Raw genomic sequence first — 24,340 nt, forward strand, 5'->3', positions numbered from 1 at the left:
TTTTAGATTTAAAGAACATTGTTTTTGCCTTTGTGCCATTATAGTTATTATTTCTGCCTTTGTGGCCTATGTAATTCCCCCTCAGTGTTCTCTCTAAAATATGGAAACTTTGTCTTTGAACAGTGAGCGTCCCGTCTCATCTTACTATGAGAAAGACAACGTGGACTATATTCTCCCTATTATGACGCAGCCGTACGACTTTAAAAAGCTAAAGTCAAGGCTTCCAGAGTGGGAGGAACAAGTTATTTTTAATGAAAATTTTCCCTATTTGCTTCGAGAGTTTGATGAGTGCCCAAAAGTCATTCTGTTCTTTGAGGTATGAATTTAAAAATAATTTTAGTAAATATTTAAGCATACAAGTTTAGGTTGTTGATATTAATAGTTTTGTTATGTGGGAATGTGAGAATTTAATACCAAGAATTTAATGTTGTAGCATGCTCTGTGGGTACCAGATGATAAGATATCATTAGAGACTATTACAATTTAGGCAGTCTGTCATTCTGTAAAATAATTTTTTAAAAATATATCTACAGATTCTTGACTTTTTAAGCATGGATGAAATCAAGAATAACTCTGAGTTTCAAAACCAAGAATGTGGCTTTCGGAAAATTGCCTGGGCATTTCTTAAGGTACATTTTCACCTGTTCTTTTGAACATATTTAAAATAATATCTTCTATATTTGATTGCAGATTTCCACCAAGTCGTTTCAGTCTCTAAGAGTTGGTTAGCGCAACTCTTAGTAAAGCTATTAAAAGTCTGAAATTCTTATTGATTACCCAGTGTGTACTATTTATACTTTTTGACTCTGGGGATGCTATACTCAAAGGCACATGCATCCTACCATCTTGTGTTCAATTTGTGAGAGATTCATTCAGCCCTTTCAGTGTGTGGGCCATTGTTCAGTCAGCAGCCCTGAATCCCTTGACTTCAGAACATAAATGTTGGAAGATAGGAGGGTCCGAGCTGTACTAAGTTTTAAAGAGCACTGCAAATAATAATAGTGTTTACACAAAGCAGTGTTTTAGGGGCTGCTCGTTTATCCTGCGTTACAGTTTGAGCAGACCTGCTGTGTGGGCCTAAGCTACAGTTAGAACACCACAGATGCCACAGCTTTTTATTTTTTACTTTTCAAGATCATGTGGGTTTTAATTCATCCATATTGAGCCACCGTCAGAAGAAATTAATTTATCTCTATCTCCAGAGAGGGGAGCAGGTTCTGTGTTTTCCATTTTTAATACTGTGTGTCTTTTCCTTCATCGCACTATAAGCTTTACAAAGTTACCAATAATCTTGTTTGCATTGATTTTTGAACAGTTTTAGGTTTTTATTTTATTTATGTGCATAATCACACACACACACACACACACACACACACTCAGAGGTATGCATGCACCTACACACAGATGTTGTATTAGATGTATTACATAATTCCCTTGGGCTTTCACAAGGTCACTGTGTCCCAGCACACAGAGGTACACAAAGGGGTGAATGTCTACTGAAGGACTTCCTGACATGAATGGAAAGCAATTGAGATAAACTTAGAACTTGAATAAAATGGCATGAAACAAGTTGATATGTAAGTGTCTCAGAATTTGTGCTGGTGGATTCAGGACTATCCTGCTTTTCAGTGATCCATTAAACATATTTAATTTTCAGTTACGCCTTTGGTCTCAGGTTATTTGAATTCTTGTAGAATATGCTTGTGTCTGTTTTAACCGTGCAGTGATGAAGCTTACGTAGAGCTAGCCGTGTTGTAGTTTACAGTCATGATGGCATGCTCATTAGGGCTTTCTTAGCATGAGTTGTTTACTTGGCTAAGCAATACCCCAGTATAAACTACTTTGTCTAGATAATATTAAAACAACTTTAAAAAGTACGATTCGGGAGCTGGGGAATCCTTAAAGTCTGAGGTGTGCTCTGGGCAATAGTAAAGGCCTGTGCAGAGTGTGCAGAGTTCATATTTAAAGGTGAGTGCTGCTTTACTCCTTCTAAACTGTGTTTCCCCTCGAGCACAGTATCACTCCCTGAGCCTCTAAGTCTGTGGTCTCCTCATCCTTCCCAAAGTTGTAGGGAAACACGCTACACTTGGCTGTGTCTGCTTCCTTGCTGATACGTCTTGATCAGGCCACGATCTGGATTTTGCCTCTACCACGAAAACTTCTCCAGCTGAATCACGAACGTTTCTCTGTATGCCACATGAGAACATTTGTTACTTGTTCCCATGTCAAACATACATGCATTTAACACGCTGTTCCTTTGATGTCCCTGCTGCCACTGCTTTCTTGGCAGCACTCTCATGTGCTTTGGGTACCCCATTCCTTCAGGATTGGTCCCTACCTCCTAGTGTAATTCCAACTCACAGTTTCTTCTCTGGTCACTGTTCTTAAACCACTTCTGTTTCCTGTTCCTCGTAATTGGCAGACCCGGCAAATCTCTAACCCCTCTCCTGTTTCACATCACCTGCACAGTCTCTCGAGCTTATCACCATAGCAACACTGGCAGCTTTGCTGCAGAGTAAGTGCAATTAGGCATAACGGAAAATTCACTTGTATGGTTGCACCAAGCACGCTTGAGGACTTGACAGCCCCATGTGCTCACTCACTGTAGCGCATCCCATCGTCACAGGCCTCTGGGACAGCTCTACACTGAGTCTTCCTTGGATTTTTTTACCCTGACTTTCCAAGTTGTGTCAGTCAACAGCAGCTACTGCGTGTCCTACACTTAATGGCCGTGCTGCTACTTCTGGCGGTGCCACTTCCTACTCCAAATTCACAGTGTACACAGTGCTCCTGCACGCTCCCTCTCCCCCTCCCTCCCTCCTTCCCTCCCTCCCTCCTTCCCTCCCTCCCCCCCACCCTCTCTCTCTCTCCTCGGCAGTATTTCCTCTTCATTCATTAAGTAGGAAAAGAAAGCTTTATCTGAACTGCTGAGATTTTAACCTTTTTCCTAAGAATCTCCATCTATCTGCTTATCTTAGTTTTTATTTAATTGGCTTTTTCAATAGACCATTCAAAGAAGGTAGACTAAAATATTGAAAAATGAAGTGGACAATTTGAATTACCTTATCTTAAAATGATTTTGCATCTTAAAAAAATCTAAAACATAATTTTAACCATTAAAACTATTAATATAGTCCTGGAGTTCCAGCTACTGGGGAGACTAAAGCAGGGTATTCACAAGTTCAAGACCTCCTTGAGTTCCCGAGTTCCAGACCAGCCTGGCCAGGTTCCTTTCAAATGGAAAGGAAAAGGAGGATAGGGACATATCTTTCATACACTTGTGGAGCATATGGGAGACCGCAGTGGGTTTAATCTTCAGTCCTGCTGAGGAAAATAACGGCCACGTGGAAAACATGTTTTGTTTTGTTTTTTTTGGGGGGGGGAGCTGGGGACCGAACCCAGGGCCTTGCGCTTGCTAGGCAAGCGCTCTACCACTGAGCTAAATCCCCAACCCGGAAAACATGTTTGTGTGAAGTGCTGTGTGCTTTACTCTTTCTTTACCATCATTAGTTCAGGCAAGCATGTGTCATCTGCTGTTCTGTAACATATACTTCCGCTACTGTGACGTAAAGGCTTGCACGGCGGTCTGCAGGCGCTGTGTGCTGAAGACTGCTTTTAGGAAATGTTCTCAAAGTCATTTGTCAAAATGAGCCCAAAGTACCTGAGCCCTAGGCTGATCTGCCTTTTTCTTCATAAGCCTAATGAATTTCAACCTTGTTTTAATCTTTTAAAAGCAAGCTTCTGACTCTGCTGTTGCTTTCTTGGATGTGTGTGTTTTCAGAAAAGTTAATTATTTACACAAATTCTTACTTTAAGCTCCTGGGAGCCAATGGAAATGCAAACATCAACTCAAAACTTCGTCTGCAGCTCTACTACCCACCTACTAAGCCTCGATCCCAGCCAAATGTTGTTGAGGTTTTTGAGTGGTGGTCCAAGTGTCCAAGGAATCGTTACCCATCAACACTGTATGTAACCGTACGAGGGTTGAAAGTCCCGGACTGCGTAAGTTGTATTCCATTATAATATAATATATATATATATGCATGTATGCATGTATCTCCTCAACTAAAATTAAGGATGGCATAATATATTTTCCATATTTAAAAATCTAAGTTCTCAGAATTATTTTAACAGCTTTTTAGATGCCTACAAAGACTATACATTAAGTCTATAACAGTTGATAGTTAGATGAACTTTAAGTTTTAAAAAGTAAATTTCATTGTTTAAAAAAACTCTCCTAGCATACTTTCATATTTTGTAATAAAAATTAGAAGATGAAAAGTTGGTACTGGGGAGCCTTTTATTATAAAGGGCAAAAATTAAAGTGTTTTAGGCCTTCAGCCAGGCTGTGTGTGTCACAACTACTCAGCCTTGAGGTGAGAGAGTAGCTGTGGAGACAATAAGACACAATGCCTTCATGTGTCTTTATTTGTAACAAGTCGTAAAACAGATTTGTGTTGGTCTAAATGGAGTTAAATAAAATATATCAGGGGATAGACTTTTTTAATCTCAGATTTTTTTATATTAGTTTTGTGATTGTTTTTAAGCCAGCAATATCATGTTATATCAGAGGCATAGTGTAGAACTAGATAGGTATTCATGAGGAGGAAGACACAGGGACAGAGCTATCAAAACCCTTTTGTGCATCCGGGTGTGGGGACAAGCCTGTCACCCCAGCATGTGGGAAGTAGCAGAATCGGGAACACAAAAGCCACTTCATACACAGCAAGGTTGAGGCGGCCTGACCTACACGCAACTCTATCCCAAAAGTAACACAGATAACACAATCAAAGGGAGTAAGTAAAGCCATTCGGCTCTGGGAGTCTGCCACGTTTCCTCCAAATGTTAAAGCTTTGAGATTACAGAAGCATAGTTGAAATAGCTTTTATTTGTTTAATCTACAAATGAAAACAAGATCTGGCTTGCATTTCAAAAAGGTTTCTATACCATTTGTTTCAGTATTTTCATTTCGTTTTGTTTTGTTTTATCTAAGACAGGATTCCACTATGTAGGTCTAGCTATTCTGTAACTCACTCTGTAGACCAGACAAGGCTGGCCTCAAACTCACAGAGATCCCCCTGCCTCTGTTTCCTGAGTGCTAGGATTAAAGGTGTATGCCACCACAGCAGGCTCTGTGGCAGTATTTTAAAAACAGTAAGAATGAGAATCAGCTGTGGACAAGCCTCTGGCCTGCACTTGACGCCCATAGTGGAAGGAGTGAGCAGTTCCCACAAGTGCGCCATGGCTCGTGTGCATATGTGCACATGTTTAACAGTGACATCCATTTTCTCATTTTCCATACATCCCTAGATAAAGCCATCGTACCGCTCTATGATGGCTCTCCAGGAGGAAAGGGGTACACCAGTGTACTGTGAACGCCACCGTGAAACAAGTTCTGTGGACACAGAACCTGGATTAGAAGATTCAAAGGAGGAAGTAAAGTGGAAACGTCTGCCGGGCCAGGTGAGCTGCATTGCTGGTTTAACCATTGCTGTGCAAAATATGAGAGAGAAGCAGTTTAAGGAAGGAAAGGCCCACGGTGCAAACTCCCTTCTGAATAACCTTTATTAGCTGGGCTTAGTTAATGATGTTTACTGTTGGCTGACAGTAGCTATTCACAGGGCTGTTGTGATGAATCTATTTAAAGACCTTTGTAGTTAGTGTGACATTGGTGATGTACACTGAGGACCCAGTGTGAGTAATGCAGGAGCTAGGCCTTCTCACCTTCGCACTGAAAGGAAGCCATGTGCAGTACCGCCGCTTTCAAGCCTGGTGCCATCGTTAATGGAATAGGGGTCACTTGAACACAAGCGCTGCAGTATCATGATAGGCAGCCTGATAACTGGTCAGCTGCCAAGAACCAGTGGGCCAGTGAAGTTCATAGCATTCTATGAGCACAGAGGTCATACATGCCCAGGGTAGGAGGTGGGGCCGCAGAAATCCAGCACGCTTTAAATCTGAGGAGTCCTGTATTTCTGGGATTTCCACATACTGATGATGAATAATTGAAACCACAGAAATCAAAACTGAGGAAAGTCAGAGGACTGTGCTCTGTCTTGGGATGGCAACAATGGGGTGGTTATTGGAGGAGAAAGCCTGAGAACAACCATTCATAAATCCTGAATTTCGGCTATGACGCTATGTGGTACTTTAGTTTTCAGACGTTTCTGACCTTAGGCAACGTGACCTCTGCCGTGGAATAAGCCGGTGAAAGCGTTCTTCTTGTGGCTGTGTGAAGGCAGTGCAGTGACAATGGTGCTGGCGCCTCAGACATCGACATTCCTCCTCTGTGTCTTAGATTAGTCACGTGCTAATTAGGCACTGGTTTGATAGAAAGCCAATTCTGTACTGAAAAGATAGTTGTCTGTAGTTTTCCGTAGTTCTATGCACATGTGTTTCTTTTCCAATATGTATTAGTAAACGAGCTTTACAAGGAAATTATGGTAATGGAAATTATCAGGTTATTTTATTTTAATGTTTTTTATTCATATAGTTTAAATATATTCTTTTTAGGCCTGTCGTATCCCAAACAAGCATCTCTTCTCACTAAATGCTGGAGAGCGAGGGTGTTTTTGCCTTGATTTCTCCCACAATGGAAGGATATTAGCAGCAGCCTGTGCCAGCCGAGACGGATATCCGATTATACGTGAGAAATAATGCTACCTAATTAACCTGGTTATAGTCTGTATAGTCAATATTGGATCGTTGGATTATCTAGAAGTCTTAATTTAAGAAATCCCTAGTAAGTTAATCAGATTTCTTCAAATAAAGGGACACTTACTATATAGAATGTATTCAGAATGAGACTGATTGAATGGAAGATGGTTTTTTTGACGTACAGGTGCGTTTTTGTAAACAGTATCTATTTTAAACATACACATGTAGTACAAGAAGTAAGAGTAAATCTCGTAGGAAACGTATCTTAGTGGATAGTCGTGATGCTCTGAGGTCCATTCTTCATATGCTGGGATTGTGATAAGGCCCGAGTCCCTCTAAGACATCTCCCATGTTGACAGGGGAGCCAGCAGGAGGGCCAGGATGAGCGTTTAAAGCACCACTGTGGTGGACTTAATGACTGCTTTTGTCTTAGTAATGGAATGACTCTCCTGGGCAAGACGAAGCCAGCCCTCTAGGTGTCTGCCCTGAGTACTGGGCCACGCTGTGCTTCACCCTACCTCACACAGTTCACGGTGTTCCTGAGACACGTTCCTACACAGCAATACTCAGTTTTTGCTTTTGGGTGATGAGTGGACTACTCTCATTCTGATTCGTCTACACTACATGTTATTCCATGCTTAAATAATCAGAGACTTAGATCTGCTTACCAGTTAGATCTCACCACCGTGTCTCTGGCTTTACACTGTTTGAATATGGCACATGTGACTGAGAAGTCACCCAGCTTGTTCAGTGTGCAGATTAATGTCTTTCATAAATTTTGGAAATGCTTGTCATCTTCTCAGATGCTGTTTGCTCCCGCTGTCTCCGAGGACTGCCATCACACCCTTGTGACATGGCCTTGTCCAGTGGCTCTCTGTCACTTACTCGTTTGTCTTCATTCTCTTTCTGTCCCTCAAACTGGATCATCTCGGTTGACCGACTGTCCAGTTTAGTGCCTCCTCCACCAGCTCAGGGCTGGTGTGGAAGCAACCGGTCTCCCGAGTTCTTCAGTTGAGCAGTTTCTTTCCTACTCTGTTCTTCCTTTGGCGTCGTCTTTATTTACTTACAGATGCTTTCTTTCTCCTTCGTGAGGGGCCCTTCTTATGCTTTAAGCCTTTAGGTTTTCTTGAGGTCTTGGACCATAGGACAACCATAGGTTAGTGATCTTTGGAGAATGATCTGTGTCGTACTAGATGGGTGCTTTCCTTCCCGAGAGCTGCTTTTCCTTCCTTCCCGTGGGTTTCTTTGTCTGTTTCCATGTGACAACTTTGCGGATGCCTGCATCGTCATGATACTAAGAACTGAGCATACGCCTGATTTAAGAAGAAGACACTCATGCTGAGAAATGAATGCTGAAGCCTTTACTAGGTTCACAGGAATTAAACCCCAAGCACTGATGGAAGCACGTGGGGAAATTAGTTTATATTCTCAGCAGGGGAGCGTCCTGGTGCTAGCTGCCCCTACAGCAAACAGGAAGGCCAGGACTTCCCTCCCAGGGGACAAAGGCTTTCGCTTGCATCAGCAAGGCTCAGCTGGGGGCACACACTGACCGAGTTGGGGGCCCAGGAAGGTCCTTCTGTTAAAAACTGGATATTTGAAACAGTGTAGCTGCTTCACGTTTTCTCCCATCAGCCACCCCAGTTTCCTTATTGCTCTGCTTGTGCAGTGGATTTCCTAGATGAGTTCTGTAAAGTCTTCGTTGTCTGCTATGTTACAATCTTTTATAGACTGTACCCGGTCAGGCAGTTATATTAGCACTTTGCATGGGTCAGGTGATCCTTGTCGCTGGGAGCACTCTCCTGGGACATAGTTCTTCAGCTCACACTGTACAGCTCTCTGAGCCTCTCTCCCTCTTTGTGCAGAGCCTCTCCATGCCACCCTCCAGCTTCTCTTGGTTATGCGCATAGCCTTTACATACATGTGTGGGGACCTAGGTTCTCAGCAATATTTTGAATCTGGTTTGCACTTTGTTCCCTTTAAGTAAGCTTCTTCTTATCCCCAGCTGATGTCCACCCCTTAGGCAGCCGCAGTGTCAAATGATGCCACTGACTGCTTCTGTTTGTGTGAAACCTACACAAAGCCATGTTGAGTGAGCCTTTGGTTGTATCCTGGATCTGACAGGTCATGAAATAGGAAAAGTCTTTGGAATTGGAGTTTGCAGGGAGTAGAGCTCCAGACCTGTCCTGCATCATCCAGTGGCTTCGAGCCCGTGAGTTTCATTGTTTGTAAGGTTGCCTTAGTGCTTAGGGAGAAGGACCTAGATAGTGTTAACAACACAAAGCTGATGCCCTTGCTCTGAGATTCAGCCATTTTCTCAGAACAGTGCTCTCTCCCAGCTCTCCCAGGCATTGCCAGATAATTCTCAGAGGTCTGGCACTAAGGTTTCTCATCCCTTTGCAGGCGACTAGATTCCCAAAATCTTGGCTCTGTTCAAGCGCGGCTGCTTTGCCACTAGGTGGGAGTAGAGACTCAGTCCTGTCCTTACTAGCTGTTCTGCAAGTTTCATTGAGCCCTAATACTGTGTACTGTTTATGTCTGTCTGTCTATCCGTCCGTTCACTCGCTGCACATTCCACTATGCTCTTTCTCACAATGGAATAGTTACATTTCTCATTATATTTAAAACTTAGGAATTTAATTTTTATAGAGGAAAGTAATACCTTATTCATGAACCCCTAAGTTGTAAAGTACCTAAAATGAAGTAAAATGTAAATTTTTATTTATTTTTTACAAATAAATTATAAAAAGTTCTTTTGGAGTTCTCACAATGTGAGCAACTGAGAGCATATTACAGAATATTGTCAACATTTAGCATAAACTTGCATAAACTTGAGATTAAAGCAAATGAAAACAGTTCTTGGGTATATTTTGAAATTGTGTTAATACAAATGTTTTTGGTTTTAATTTTATAGATAGTGCTTAATTTTTATCTAAATTACTATAAGTTGAATTAAAAATATCTTTGAAATCTAATCTCCAAATATTTTCCGTTAGTATACGAAATTCCTTCTGGACGTTTCATGAGAGAATTGTGTGGCCACCTCAATATCATTTATGATCTCGACTGGTCAAAAGACGATCGCTATCTTGTTACTTCATCATCTGATGGCACTGCCAGGTTAGTACACGTTCAGGAAGTACTTACCGCGTATGTTGTTTGCAGTCAAGGAAAACTACGAGAATATAGAGAGACACATATGCCCTTGACAGCATAGTTGTGTACCGTGCAGACTGACTGGTTAACAGTAAAACTTACGGCAAGTCATATCTTTTATTTGTGTAATATGTATCATTTCTGATTCTTGCTGTTTTTAAATGATTATATGTAAACTAATTAATATCTTGAAGAAGGTTAAATGTTTGAGATTTGTCCTATGTGCATGTGAGGATTCTGTCTTCATTGTAGGCTTGACATAGGGGCTTGAATCCCCTGGTCAGAGTAAACCAAGTAGACTCTCGGTCTAGCTCCCTAGAGCTTTATAAATTATAAATATTTGCATTTTCACAAGGTCAGTGTTCCTTTTAGTTTAATATGTTTCAGAGTACATTTTATTTATTGTCTGATTATTCAGTTTTCTTCATAGTGTTACTTGAAGCCCAGGCTAGCCTCAAATGTGCACTCTTTCTGCCTCAGCCTCCTGTGTACCCAGATCACAGGCATGGCCAGCACAAGTGATTCAATAAAATGCCCTAAAAGCTAATATTTAAGCTCTATTCACATCTTCTAGCTTTTTAACCTTGAATATTTATGGCAGTCAGAAGATGACAAAACATGATAAAAATAAAAGGTTCCAAGCTGCTCTTATCTATGTCATGTAGATGAGAAAGATGTGTTCTCCACAGCCCGCGAAGCCGTCACCAAACCCCTCGTGAGACCCACACTGATCTCACTCTCCTTTGTGCTGTCTCTCCAGTTCTCACTTAATGAGCCGTGCCATTTCCTCTGCCTGGGTTCTTCAGCTGGTCACCTTGTCAGCTGGTCACCTTGTCAGCTGCCCTTTCATATAAAATAACCAGTGATCAGAATGTCACCATTGTCATATTTCAGTGAAAGACTATAATGGAGGACAATTTACTCCCTCTATTACTCTGGGAAACTCACCACTCCTCGAAATGTACTATGGATATTGTCTGGCATATTTTCTTAGCACAGCCAATCCAGTAATACTAGAACAAAGGGCATAAATTTGCTGAGATGTGACTATGGGCTTTCAGTCCTAAGTCTAATGTCATAAATTGGATCCCCTAGAACTGGAATTACAGATGGTTATGAGCCACCGTGTGGGTCTGAGAACCTAGCCTGGACCTTCTGCAAGAGCAGCCACTACATGTAACCTAGCTGTCTCTCCAGCCCTCCCTACTTGCTAATACATATTATGCTAAATAATATTTTACTAACTATTCACTGTATATTTACTCAATATCAAAAATAGTTTTAAAGTAGATTGTGTCCAAATACAAATAAGTTTTAGTTTTACAGTGTAGGTTACAGTAATAGATAAAATATATTTCATGAGAAATGGTTTTATAAAAGAAAAGTGAAATAATCTAGTACCATCTTGTATGCAGTCGTCATAACGGTTTTTATAAATAGTAATTTACATTAGTTTACTATTGTTTAGCATTTGCTCACCTAAGATTTATTGGCTATGTTCTTATAAAAATGTGTAGAGAACACTTTGCATTTCAGGTCTGCTCCTCTCTCTCCCACTGCAGGGTTTGGAAGAATGAAATCAACAGCACAAGCACGTTCAGAGTCTTACCTCACCCTTCCTTCGTCTACACGGCTAGATTCCACCCCGCCACACGAGAGCTGGTGGTTACGGGATGCTATGACTCTATGATTCGGATATGGAAGGTGGATGCGAGGGAAGATGCCGCCATCTTAGTGCGCCAGTTGGATGTCCACAAGAGCTTCGTCAACTCCATCTGTTTTGATGATGAAGGTATATCACAGAACGTGCTCTAAATCAAGAACAGTTACCTTGATTGTTTGATTCCTCTCTCTAATAGTTGATGCCTGTGAGACATTTGCTGTATTAATAGTTGTGTATATTTAAAGTTATTTGTAGTTTCAAGTAATGGGATAGATGTGACAGTGAAAGTGTTCTCTTAGTGACTTTAAAGTTCTTTGTATTTATATTCACTTACCATCCTTTCTTCTGAAACTCCCTCCTGTGCAGCATTTCATAAATATATTTATTTGCATTGGTGATTATTATTTTTAGTAATTGCCTTTAAGAACATTTTAAGTTAGGCCGTACAAAAATGAAAGGGATGGGGACAACCTCAAAAGAGTGCGGCAAATGCACATGCTGGGTATATTGGTAGGAGCTTTAAAGACAAATACAGAAGGAAATTTGCAGATAATTAAAGGATATCAGCGTTTGAATAATATAAGAGCCATTTTAAAATAAAACATAGGTTTTTATTGGGTAAGAGAATAAAGAAATTCATCTATTAACTTGTTATTATTATGTTATTTCACAGATTAGGTATGACAGCTGCAGTTATAGGTATCTACAATAATAATTTAGAGAAAAATAATAATACTGCTATGTACGCAGTTCAACTTCAGAGAATCTAACAAATTAGAACGAGTATTTTAATATATGGCAGTACTCACCATTTGAGTAAGCTCATTCGTAAACTATTAAATTCACAGTTCTAAAAGCCATGTTTGTTAGCAGTGATGTGTCATGTATTCTCACATGGCTATGGTGTTGAATGTTTCTTATACGTCCCATTCAGTTTTTAAAAACTGGTATTAACACTTGTTACTTATGGTTTTTAAATTCTCTGATTATTTCAAATTGAATAGTCACATGACTATGTTTACAATGTGTATTAGAATATGTATTTTTCGGGCTGGAGAGATGACTCAGTGGTTAGGAGCACTGACTGCCCTACCAGAGGTCCTGAGTTCAAATCCCAGCAACCACATGGTGGCTCATAACCATCTGTAATGAGATCTGACGCCCTCTTCTGGTGTCTCTGAAGACAGCTACAGTGTACTTACAGATAGTAAATAAATAAGTAAACAAATAAATAGATAAATCTTTAAAAAAAAAAGAAATAGAAAAGAATATGTATTTTTCTAGGAGTATAAATGATTGCAAGGCTAATAATAAGAGCTACAGATACACACTGTGTACCTCAAGTACTTTGGAATAGGAGTGTGTGGGTGCGAGACGCGCAGACTCTGGATAACTAACGTTACCCAGCATGCTTTTTAAACATGAAGGACTTATGAAAGATAATTGGCATGTAGTGCGCATTCTATTTTTACCTTTTAAATAGAAAAACCCTTCATTGACAGTTCAGTGCTTTGACTGTGTGTCTAAGTCGTGGCTTCCCTCAACTTCATACCATTTTCTTTATGACGTCCGTGACCCTCTTGAGTGAGTAGCTTGCTGTTTTTAACAGGTCACCACATGTACTCAGGAGACTGCATCGGCGTCATCGCTGTGTGGGACACTTATGTCAAAGTGACTGATGTGCAGCACTCTGTGCGCCACTGGACAATAAACAAGGTACAGAACCACACCTCTTCACTTCTGCTGACCACAGTTGGGAGCCACTGATCCAGTCTCGTCTTCCGAGAGGGGACTGGTGTCACCTCATCTTCCTCACTGTGGCTACACTTTCTTTTAAGGTCCTAGACCATTCTAGGCAATGACTGAGCTACAGCCTCACTGCATTTGTGGTCTTCCGAGATTGATCTGTAGCACGGCAGAGCTAAATTAGCTAAAATTCACATTAAAATAACACATGCATCCTAATAACCACCTGTAAGTGGCAGCAAATTCTGCTATGTGTGTCCTGCTTATTCTCTCAGTCTAGTACACTCACTACAAACAGCAATGTAGATATGGTGGGGATTGTTATTTAATCACACTCTTGCTCCATTGAAATTTGCTAATGAGAGAAGCAAACAAGGAAGAATTCCTTCTTGGATAGGGTACTGTGGTCTGTAAGCAATTCTGCAGTTTTATTTTGTAGTTAAAAGTGTAAATGCATTGGTAAACTGGAGCTTTTGTTAGATGCTGTGCTGTACCACTGGAGTTTCTACCTGTTACATAGTCTTCTTCATGTTTCCTAATGAATTGAATAGATCCCTTCTTGTTTGAAAACAAAGAAAGAAACCTTAAGAGAGGAAAAAAATGAATTTCTCTGAATTTCAGTTAAATCCAGTCCAATCTATCCAGAATATTCTGTCTTTAGTTACTCTCTTCTCATGTCCAATTAAAACATGATACCTTAGGATTAATCAGGTAGTCTGATTTTATACATTACTTCTTGAAAAGAATTGTCTAGTCACATGAACACTTAATGGATTGCTAAGTCCATGAAGATACTAATTTCAATTATTCAAGTGTACAATGTGGCATTAGGTATTGGCCTTAAAGTTCTTGTGGTTCTTTGCCTCAATACAGTAACCCAGACACCTGCTTGCCTTTGAAAATCATCATGTTAGCCGTGTTTGAAACCGTCAAAAATTAAAAGTTAGGAAACAGGATCCTGTGTCTTTCAGTACTGAGTGCACATGGCAAACTAGAGACTGGTTTCATGCTTAGCGGTGTTCTGCCAGCCGGGATGGGGAGCTGTGGGGTGCACCTGCCTCCTAAACATGAAGTGGCCGTGTGCAGACTGGAGGATTGCGTGTGCCCCGGGTTTCTAGGTTTGCACCCAACACTGGTCCTTCCGTTTTCCTTCTTGCCCCTTTGCAGCTATTCTGGTCGCCCACATGTCCTTCAGTGCCTTTCCATCTCACATTTTACAGTTTGGTTCACTGAACTTCTCCCTGTGCTGTCATAGCCACTGTTTGCTGTAGCTTTTAAGAGTTAGTGGGGTAGTGGGCTGGAGAGATGGCTCAGTGGTTAAGGACACTGGCTGCCCTTCCAGAGGTCCTGAGTTCAATTCTCAGCAACCACATGCTGGCTCACAACCGTCTATATGGGATCTGCTGCCCTCTTCTGGTATCTGAGGACAGAAGAATTGGTAGATCTTAGAGAACTACTAGGCCTAGGTCAGCTTGTCCACTGCTGCAGGCCTCAGTCAGCCCCTAGGCCTAGGTCTGCTAGAGGAAAACCTCTAGACGAAAACTACAAAGCTCGGGTGAGAAGGGACGGATTCCGAGTCCTGCTCAGGGTTAAGGGACTCTCCTTAGACTCTGGGCTTTAGCCACAGTCCTGTGGGGAGATGGCTCTGCTCAGCAGGGCACTCGCATCACTCACACTTAGGGCTTCGGGGATTAGCAGGTTTTCTCCCTTGTGGCAATCCCAAAAGGATCATTGGAATCATTGTTTACAAGTTTTATTGTGCACATTAAAGGTTATTGTGTGGTTGTGAGAATACACATGTTTAGTAAAATGTTACTTCAGTGAATCAAGTTAGCATAGCCCTCATGTTACATTGCCCTTCCAGTTGTTTGTGACAACTGTGAACTCTGCACATTTTGCATAATTCAGTGTAATTTCATTACGTGTAGACTTCGCACTGCATACTGAATGACAAGCTGGTCACACTGTGTTCTGACCTAAAGCTTCTGTCTCCCCCACAACCCAGAGGTTCTTATACATTTAACTCTTAGATTCTACATACAAGTATTTAACATGGCTTCCAGCATCATCCCTGCTGTGGCAAATACAAATCTTTTGGTTTGAGGGGATGAATAATATTAGAGAGGAAAGAGAAGTCATGCATTTCCTTAGTGCCCAATGGTGTTGACCGTCTGTTCGTGTATCTTCAGCCACTTCAGTGTCCTTTCTGGAGCTATGTCTATTCCGTCTTTCCCCCTTTTTTAGCCAAATTATTTGTTTTCCCGGTATGAGCGTGTGTGTTTAGTGATTGGTCTCTTATCAGGTAGATGGTCTGCAGATTGCATTCCCAGTGTACCCTGCACCCCTGTGGTCCATGGAGCTGTTGCTTAGTCTCCAGTACTAGTCCATTGGTCTAATGGACTCCATTTATGCATGTTTTTGTGGGCTAAATTTTTGGCATTGACTGCTGTCCCCCAAGTACTGAGAAGGCCCCATGCTCAGAGCAGCCTCTCTGTTGCTAGCAGCTGCATAGTGTCTGGTCTCGCCTCCGAGTATTGTATCCACTAGAAGGTGATTTCATTGCACTGTGTGAGGGTGGTCCTCACTCAAGGCTCCTGCAGATTGGCTCTTAGTGCTGGATCTTAAATGGCACCGTGAGCTGCTTAGCCTCACTAGCTGCTGCAAGTAACCGTACAAGGCAGCAGGAAGAAGTGGAGTCAGACTTTCCAAAGACGATTAGAATCTAAAAGTCACACACTGCAGATCTTATGCCCGGAGCATACTTTCTGAAGTGGGAGTTTGTGAGGAAAGAGTCAGCGCTCACTAAAACTTGATGAGTCAGTTCTAAATTATAAAATATTGAAGTTCTTCTTACATGACATAGACAGGGCAGTGTGAGAAGACACATGCGAAGTACATCTTTTAAGAATTGCTATATTTTGAGAAAGTGAATAATATACAAAACACATAATCACTAAATACAACACTAAATAACAAAAAATACAATTTGCCATTTTTATTTTTTAAATCTAAATTGAAGTTGCTAAAAATCCTTGTTGCTAATAATGTTAAAATATTCAGTGTAGTAGAATTGAAATTTTTGGATCATTCTTTATTTTATTTTGTTGAGAAATGCTGTTATATTGTTGCCCATGGTAACCTGAAACTTTCTGTATGCTTCAAACTCATGGAAATCCTCCTGCTTCAGCCTCCCAAGTGCTGGTATTATATAGGTAAGATACTGTTCTCAACTGGAAATGACATTTTAAAGGTAACTTGTCCTTTATAAATGGTGTAGTGCGTGACAGCAAACACACCAGAAGCAGCAGTTTGACTTTCCTCACCATTTTAGGAAATTAAGGAAACTGAATTCAGGGGAGTTCCAGTCAGTTACCTGGAGGTGCATCCCAACGGAAAGCGTTTATTAATCCACACCAAAGACAGTACATTGAGGATCATGGATCTGCGGATGTAAGTATCTTACAGTAACAGGGTGAGAGCTTCAGTTGGTTCTTTTGCGCAGCAGTGGTTTGGGGTAGGTAGTGTAGCCCTACGCACACCGTCTGTAGAGATCTTTCTGTTGCTTCTTGCATCTGAGGAGTGAAGATCAGGGGTGCATGCCGTGTGGGGGCTAGGACAGCCCTCACAACAGAGAGATACTTGACACTGTTTGAGTAGCACTGAGGCTGAAATGAGTCAGTGCTCTCTGTTTTCACAATGAGAAGCAGACACTCACACTTTGACACTGGCCTAGACTACACTACATATAACTGAAAGAGGCGTCTCTTGGCTAATGCATCTTTGTCTTTTACTTTAACAAGGGAAAGAATGGGAGATTCCTTACCATAAAAGGCAAGCAGAGTTTGGTAAGGGCAGTGTGCACTGCTAGTATACGTTTTGTTGGTGTTAACAACTCTATGTGAAATAAACAAGAGAAAGCTATTTCCTGGTTTTCCTATTGTATTTAGAAATACACACATCAATCTATAGGAGTTGATCCTGTACCTACCTTTTTTGTGCCATTAGCTCTTCAGCGTTTCTGTAATAGCACAAGACCCCAACATGCATAGCACAAGATCCCAACATGTGGGAAAGTGATAGCAGAATTGCCATATCTGAAGTTTATAATATGATTATGACCTTTCACATAACAACAACAACAAACATTTAGATGAAAAATGAGATCTAGTATTGGAATCTGAATATTCTTTTTTCTGTGCATAGTATCCATGGCATGCCAGGTAGATAAGCCAGCTCTCAATGTGTATGGTATAATTACTGTATATATTACAGTAACAAGGTGACAGTTATAATTCTATTAAAGATTCTGTTGAAATACTGGCATTCGTATCAGTCTTGAAGGATGGATAGACTTTAGATAGGTTTTCAGTAGGGTAGAAAATGAAATAAAATTCTAAGTGGGATAAGTGTTCAAGACAGAGAGGTAGCCTAAGCATAGGTTTCTTGACAAGGAATACCAAGAGGGAAATTTTGAAAACAGAAACTAGGACTAGATAAGGCGACCAAGTTATTCCCTTTTTAGGCCCTATGAGATCATACCTGAGCTCCAGCCGAGGGCTGCTTAAAGAGTCAAATGCTGCTTTTTCTCTCCCTTCTCCTTTTCACGAAGGGGAGAAATAATATACCATGTCCATAAGGGTTTGTAGAGGAATGAACTATTAGTAAGCAGAATGCTCACAGCAATAAAAGTACACTGTAAGGGACTCCATAAATGTTTTACTCAGTAACTCAAAGTCTGGAAGTCTAAACCAAAAATGTTAATACACAAACACACACACAACAAGATGGGTAGGAGGAAGCAAGATATATACTAAATGTCCAACAATAGAACATTTCATAAGATAGTTAGACAGTGACACGGTCCCGCTGAAATAGAAATGTATTCTGTGCTATCCGACACAGAGACCCACTGTTGATGACTTTCTGGTTGAGTGAAAAGAGTAGATTACAGCGCAGTGTATCTACTTTCTTAAAGATTGTGAGTGCTGAAACAGTGCCAGCTGTTGCTAGATGAAAAGTGTATATATTAATTTTATATTACTTATTATTATTATCATTATTATTATTCAGCAGAGGAAAGAAGTTATCACATAAATTAGAAAGAAGCATAGAATCAACTCTCGTTTGTTGACTATCCATCACAGAATGTTTACCATATCATATACTCTCAAAACTATAGTTATTAACTCAAATTCAGTATTTACAAATAACATTTCTTTCCTGCTAGTCCTTTAAGTAGTTGAGTTGCATTTGCATTGTTTTCTGGTTTGTTTATAGATTGGCAGCCAGGAAATTTGTGGGCGCAGCAAATTACCGGGAGAAGATCCACAGCACTTTGACACCGTGTGGGACTCTGCTCTTTTCTGGCAGTGAGGATGGGATAGTGTACGTTTGGAACCCAGAGACAGGCAAGTGTTCATTGGCTTGAAAAGTCCTTTGATGAGTGGGTTGCAAAGTTAAAAGAATCTGAAAACTACAGCTTTTGGCGTTTTAGAAAAATTCTGACTTTGTGTTTTTAACTATGTGTTTTAAAACCAGCTAGTATATTAGTCACTTTCCTCATCAGTCTGACAAAGTACCTGACAGGAAGCAGTTTAAGGGAGGAAGGGTGTGTCTTTATCCTTCGAGGTCCAGGGATCTAATCCATCCTGGCAAGGCTGCATAGTGGCAGTAGCAAGAAGCTGCTGTTCGTACTGTGCTGACAATGTGGAAACAGAGAGTGGGGCTGAGGAGACAGTCGTTGATAAAATAACCATTGCCACCTAAGTATGGGGATGTGAGTTTGAACCTCCAGAAACAGGACACCAAGAAGTAGTGACACTCACTTTGTCCCAGATTATGTGCATACACACGTGAACACACACACAGAGGCTGAATAGACAGTAGGCATAGGACCACTAGGAAACTTCAAGGCCCTCCTCCATCTCCATGAAGGATCCACATCCTAAAACCAGCTGGAGCCCAAGTGTGCAAACACATAAGCCCATGGGGAACATTTTACACCAGATCATACAGATAGCTTTTGATAAAATTCAGCTATATTCTAAATGTATATTGCATTTGTTCTTGATTGTTTGAATATCATTGTGAACCTAGAATTTCCCATTATAAATCAGGATGTATTCTTTGAAAGCCTATGAGATGCTTGAAAAGTACCTTAAGAGCACTGTAACTCAAGACATAGCACATTGTCAGCTGAGCTGTGACTATGTACATACATGGTCAACATGGATGGAAAGGTCTGATTGGTAACGAAACGTTCCTCTGAGAGTCTGAGGCCTTAGACTTCTGGCCGACGACCCTAGGTGTCAGAGAGTTCTGCTGATGACATGTTCTACTGCTCTTCAGTGAGCCTCAGCCTCTGGGAGAAAAACAAAATAGAAAATTGAGGCCTTGCTCATTCTCCCCCGACAAGAGACTTTCCTCAATTAAAGAATTTTGTAATCCCTCCCCAGTTTTGCTAAATTCTTTGTTAGTTACAGTTCGCACACTTTTCTCAGGTCTCCGTCATGCGAGCTCTCTGTTTCCATCAAACACTTCATATGTATTTTGCTCCACAAAACATTGAAGAGGTTGGGCTAAAAACCTGCAAAGGAGCCGAGACAATGCCAAGTGCGTAATCACTCACACAGTGGTTTGCTGCCATGCACACACTGGGGCTCATCATTGCTGCAGATGTCTTCAAGGGAGGTGCACAAGAGTCTCGGGGTGGGGCATGCACGGCATAGTACAAGTTGCTGCCTTTCTTTTGCTTCAGGAGAACAAGTGGCAATGTATTCTGAGCTGCCGTTCAAGTCAACTATCCGAGACATCTCTTACCATCCATTTGAGAACATGGTTGCGTTTTGTGCCTTTGGACAGAGCGAGCCCATTCTTCTTTACATTTATGATTTCCAGGGTGAGTCCACTGTCACTGCAAATGAAGTAAGGTTTGCATTCGTAATGGACCAGGAATCAGGAGCACTATACAATCTATTAGTAATTATTTCAATTAACATCGTCTCTTTGAATGTACTACATAAAAGAGCCCAAAAGATGGCCTAGGCTGTTATTGGGATGTTGGAACATTTCACTGTTTCCTGTGCAGCCTGAGCACAGAGTGTGGATGTTAGCAAAGGTGCACGCAAGGCTGCCTTAGAGAACAGTTATCAAGCGCTTGCCTAGTGTAGAAGCCGACCACTTAGAGTCTCAGTGGGAACGAGAGTATCAGCAGTTTAGACATCATCTGTCGGGTGTTGGTTTGAAGCCAGCCTTAGGCCACATAAAATCCCATCTTAAGAAGAACACACGTGACTGTGCTGTGTTGGAGTCACAAATGGAGTCCATATAAAATTAGGGCTCTGTCAACTGAACCTCAGTACTGAATGCTGCACAAAATATGGATTAAGCGTTTCAGGTGGACAGCGGGTTATTTTATTTGGGCCTTGTTTATATGTTAGGGAATTTGTTTGCTTTGGAGGTCTTTATGTGTTTTGGATTTTTGTTTTGTGTTGAGACAGGCTCGTTGTAACTCAGGCTAGCTGTGCATGCATTGTAAGTTTCGGGAGCCTTGAACTGAGGGCAGCCCTCTGTTTCTGGCTCCCGAGTTTTAGGATTCCAAGTATGAGACAGCAATCTGGCTGAAGCTAATTTCTTATTCTGTGATTTTATTTTTTTTTTCCTTTTTCTTTTTTTCGGAGCTGGGGACCGAACCCAGGGCCTTGCGCTTGCTAGGCAAGCGCTCTCTACCCCTGAGCTAAATCCCCAACTCAGATTTTATTTTTTAAAGCAAATAGTTTTGGTAAATTGTAGTTAGGAAATTTCTAATATAAAATATGGACAAATTTTCAACTGTAAATGAAAATGGAATCTGGCAAAGAAATCAACTGTTTTCAACCCTACAGGTTACATGTGCTACCACTCTAAAAATGACAAGGATGATAAAACTTTGGGTCTACTTTTGGGAATTAAGATGCATTTTAAGAATAATTTGGGTTTTTGTTGTTTTTTAAATATTTATTTTCTATTCTGAAGTTAATATTTTTCTTTTATAATTGTTCAATCTTTCTCAAAAAGAATATTTTATAACCTTCATATATTAGCTGTCCAGAAATGAAAGGTCTTTATTAGTTTCTCTGCTTTAGTTGATTATGACATAACATGGTTCAGTATTTTTGTACATAGGGTAATATAAATGTATGATGTTTATATGCATAGAAGCATACAATTGTATATGTAATAGTAATGTAGCTATGAGCAAATACGTCAAAGAAATAACAAAGTTAAATTTATTCAATCACTATATATTAACTTCTCTAATGCTCTGATAGATGTAATTAGACAATGAGTTATCATAAACCTGAAGGTTTTCTTCATGGTGCAGAAAATAGTACACATTTTCCAATGAATTGTCTTAAAGAATGCAGAAAAAGAAGGCTTATCTTAATGGTCCTTATAGAGAAGAAATGATTACTTCAATTTATACTTAAATTTATGAAACGCTGTTGCTAGTGGCAGGATTGCGGGGCAATGAGCGCATTTCCACTCACTAGCGACTGTTGGCAGAGAGGCTGCTACCCTGCTACAGAGAGGGCTGAGTGAGCCCGGTCAGCCAGTACCCGGTCAGCCAGTACCCGGTCAGCCAGTGCCCAGTCCTGCCCCACTGTAACAAGGACCTGAAACAGTTATTTGCCCTGTTCCAGTTTTCCCAAAGACAAGGAGAATTACAGCCCATTGCTGTAGAATTGAAACTATTCTCAGGAAAACAGAACACAGTTATTGCCTCAGACTCTCAGGAGATTTCACAACCATCTTCATTCAGTTTATAATTTGCTTTCTTTTAGACTTTTGAAATGTTCAGTGCAAAAATTAGTTAAGTTCCGCTGTGTTTTGTCTTTAAGTAGCTCCCAGTGCTAGAAGGGCTTCTTGTCTGGAAGGAGCCGTGGCTTTAGCTGGAGCTCAGGCTCCTGTGGTGCTCACTTCGGGGGCCTTGCTCAGGCCTGCTGCCCTTCTGGCCCTCCAGTCTGTCATCTTCTGAAAGGTACTTCAGGAATGGTGCCTGCCCTACACAGAGAGTTCCAAGGACTCTAACCCAGGGGCTGTGGAGGACCTGTGTGACGACAGGCGCTCTAGCAGAGGGGCCAGAATGAACACTTGTTCTTAGAAAGCTCATCTCCCAGCACCCAATCCACCTTACAGGAATCCGTGCTGTACCGTGCCCACAAGCACTTCTCCGTGGGATGGAGACGCTCATGCTTCTCCCTTCCCTCCATTACTCGGCCTTTCCCATCTGTCTACTAACCCGAACGGATGCCGCACCAGGCCAAGTGCATTACAGCACTTAACACATACGGTTACCTCGTGTTAAAGCCACATTGTTAGATGCAGAAGCATGGGGTTGGGTGAGCATCTCAGAAATGATGACGTGAAATTACTTACTTTATGCAACATTTTTAAAACATTTTTGATACAATGCATATACCTTACCAAAAAAAAAAATTAAAGCTCAGAGTGTTTCAACATATTTTCCAGATTCTTTGTTGCCTATTTTTAAAAAGGGGAAGCTTAGTAAAAAGTAAAATAACTTCAAGCCATCTAAGACTTGGCACAGTTCTTTTTAATGATATAAAACAAATGAGAATTATTTCAGTCTCTGAGTGTCCTACTCATTGACTACAGGCCACAATCAATAGTACAAATATTCAATCGTTTTTTATTAAAAATTTTAATATTTAACCTATTACAGTTTTGCCCTATATTTTATTTTTTAACACATGGATATTTTGCTCAAACTGTGTTTTCTGAGAATGAAGTTCACATGTGGTTTTCCTGAGTTTTAATGATATAAAGTTCAAAAGAAACAGAACAGCTAAGTTACTTTTAAAATAGCTTCTGAAATATTCAAGGAAAAAGAAGCAAGATCAATTTTTTTGTGAGCTAAATAAGCTACAAATGAGACCACAGTGGTCACTAAATGTATCAGTCTTCTCTCAGTTCCAGCAGATTCTGTGAGAGTCAGCAAGCGCCTCTCCTGCCGAGTGTATGTTCAGCCTGTGGTCTTTGAGTCCCTCATTCTACTGAATTTTTGCTTTTTTTTTTTTTTTTTTTGTAAAGACGTGTAATTTTTACTTTCAGAAGGCAGTTTTATTTGCCTGATTTTGAAAGGGTTAATCATCTAGTAATACCAAGTTTAGTCACAGCCTACCACAAATAATGTGCACTGAGGGTTCCCACAACAAAGTACTACTCAGAGAAACGGTTTCTGCTGAATTAACTCTATGAAGCCAGACTTCAGCAAGAAATATTTTGTTTTTAAACAGTGTTTGTCTACTTATGTCTCTGGGATATTTTTGTACATTTAAGAATAATTATAGTACCTAATAGCACTATGTATTAAACGCTATATGTTTAAAATGTTTCACTATGGTTTTATGGCATAAATGTTTTCACAGTTTCACAGGATCAGGAGTTGAATCACTGGAGACTGTTTTTTGTTTGATTTGGTTGTTGTTGGTTTTGTTTGTTTGTGTTCTGTTTTGTTTTGTTTATTTGAGGCAGGGCTTCTCTTTGTAGCTCTGGCCATCTTAGAACTCACTCCATAAGTCTGGCTGACCTCGAACTCGGGGATCCACCTGCCTCTGTCTAAGATTAAAGGCACGCACCACCACCACCCAGCCAAAATTTGTACTCTTACTTGCCTTCTGAATTTATTAGCAAATGACCTGCTATATTAGGTTTCGAATGGTAAAACTTTTCTCTATAGTATCAGTTTCTCTGGAATATGTAATTTCTGTGGTGTTTTTATACCTTGTAGGAAGCAAAAATATAGGCTTGTTCATTTGTTTATTACTAGCACCTAGTCTGAATGCTGACATGTATGACTGTGTATGTCGTATGTTAAGTAGGATCATGTCTGTTTGGCAACTTCTCAATACTGCTGACAGTGGGCAATAAGCCTGAGTTCTCACTAGGTGGCAGTGTCCCTTTCTGTGGCAGGACGGACCTTTGAAGAACCTGTTGTGCACCAGGCTTTCTTGAGCTGTAAACCCAGACCCAGTTTACCTGCTCACTGTGGGTCCCTCATGCTGTTTACAGAGGTGATTACCAGAAACCTTTAGCAAACTAACAGACTGTTTCTACAGT

At 40.7% G+C, this 24,340-nt stretch overlaps 1 protein-coding gene across 9 annotated transcripts in view; it reads left to right on the forward strand.

Moving 5' to 3' along the window:
• Ahi1 (Abelson helper integration site 1) overlaps positions 1-24,340 on the forward strand; it is a 130,362-nt gene that overhangs the window by 10,736 nt on the left and 95,286 nt on the right. For all 9 annotated transcript variants that reach the window (XR_015625042.1, XR_015625028.1, XR_015625034.1 and 6 more), the window contains 11 exon segments: positions 124-316; positions 534-629; positions 3,817-4,002; positions 5,311-5,463; positions 6,514-6,646; positions 9,651-9,774; positions 11,373-11,602; positions 13,083-13,189; positions 16,551-16,669; positions 18,497-18,627; positions 19,977-20,117. Coding sequence is in view for 4 of the 9 variants with exons in the window: in XM_087559570.1 (XP_087415696.1) it covers positions 124-316; positions 534-629; positions 3,817-4,002; positions 5,311-5,463; positions 6,514-6,646; positions 9,651-9,774; positions 11,373-11,602; positions 13,083-13,189; positions 16,551-16,669; positions 18,497-18,627; positions 19,977-20,117 (1,613 nt within the window). In the remaining 5 variants the exon portion in view is untranslated.

The sequence above is a fragment of the Rattus norvegicus genome, chromosome 1 (genome assembly GCF_021556685.1).
Source record: "Rattus norvegicus strain SHRSP/BbbUtx chromosome 1, alternate assembly SHRSP_T2T, whole genome shotgun sequence".
NCBI lineage: Eukaryota > Metazoa > Chordata > Mammalia > Rodentia > Muridae > Rattus > Rattus norvegicus.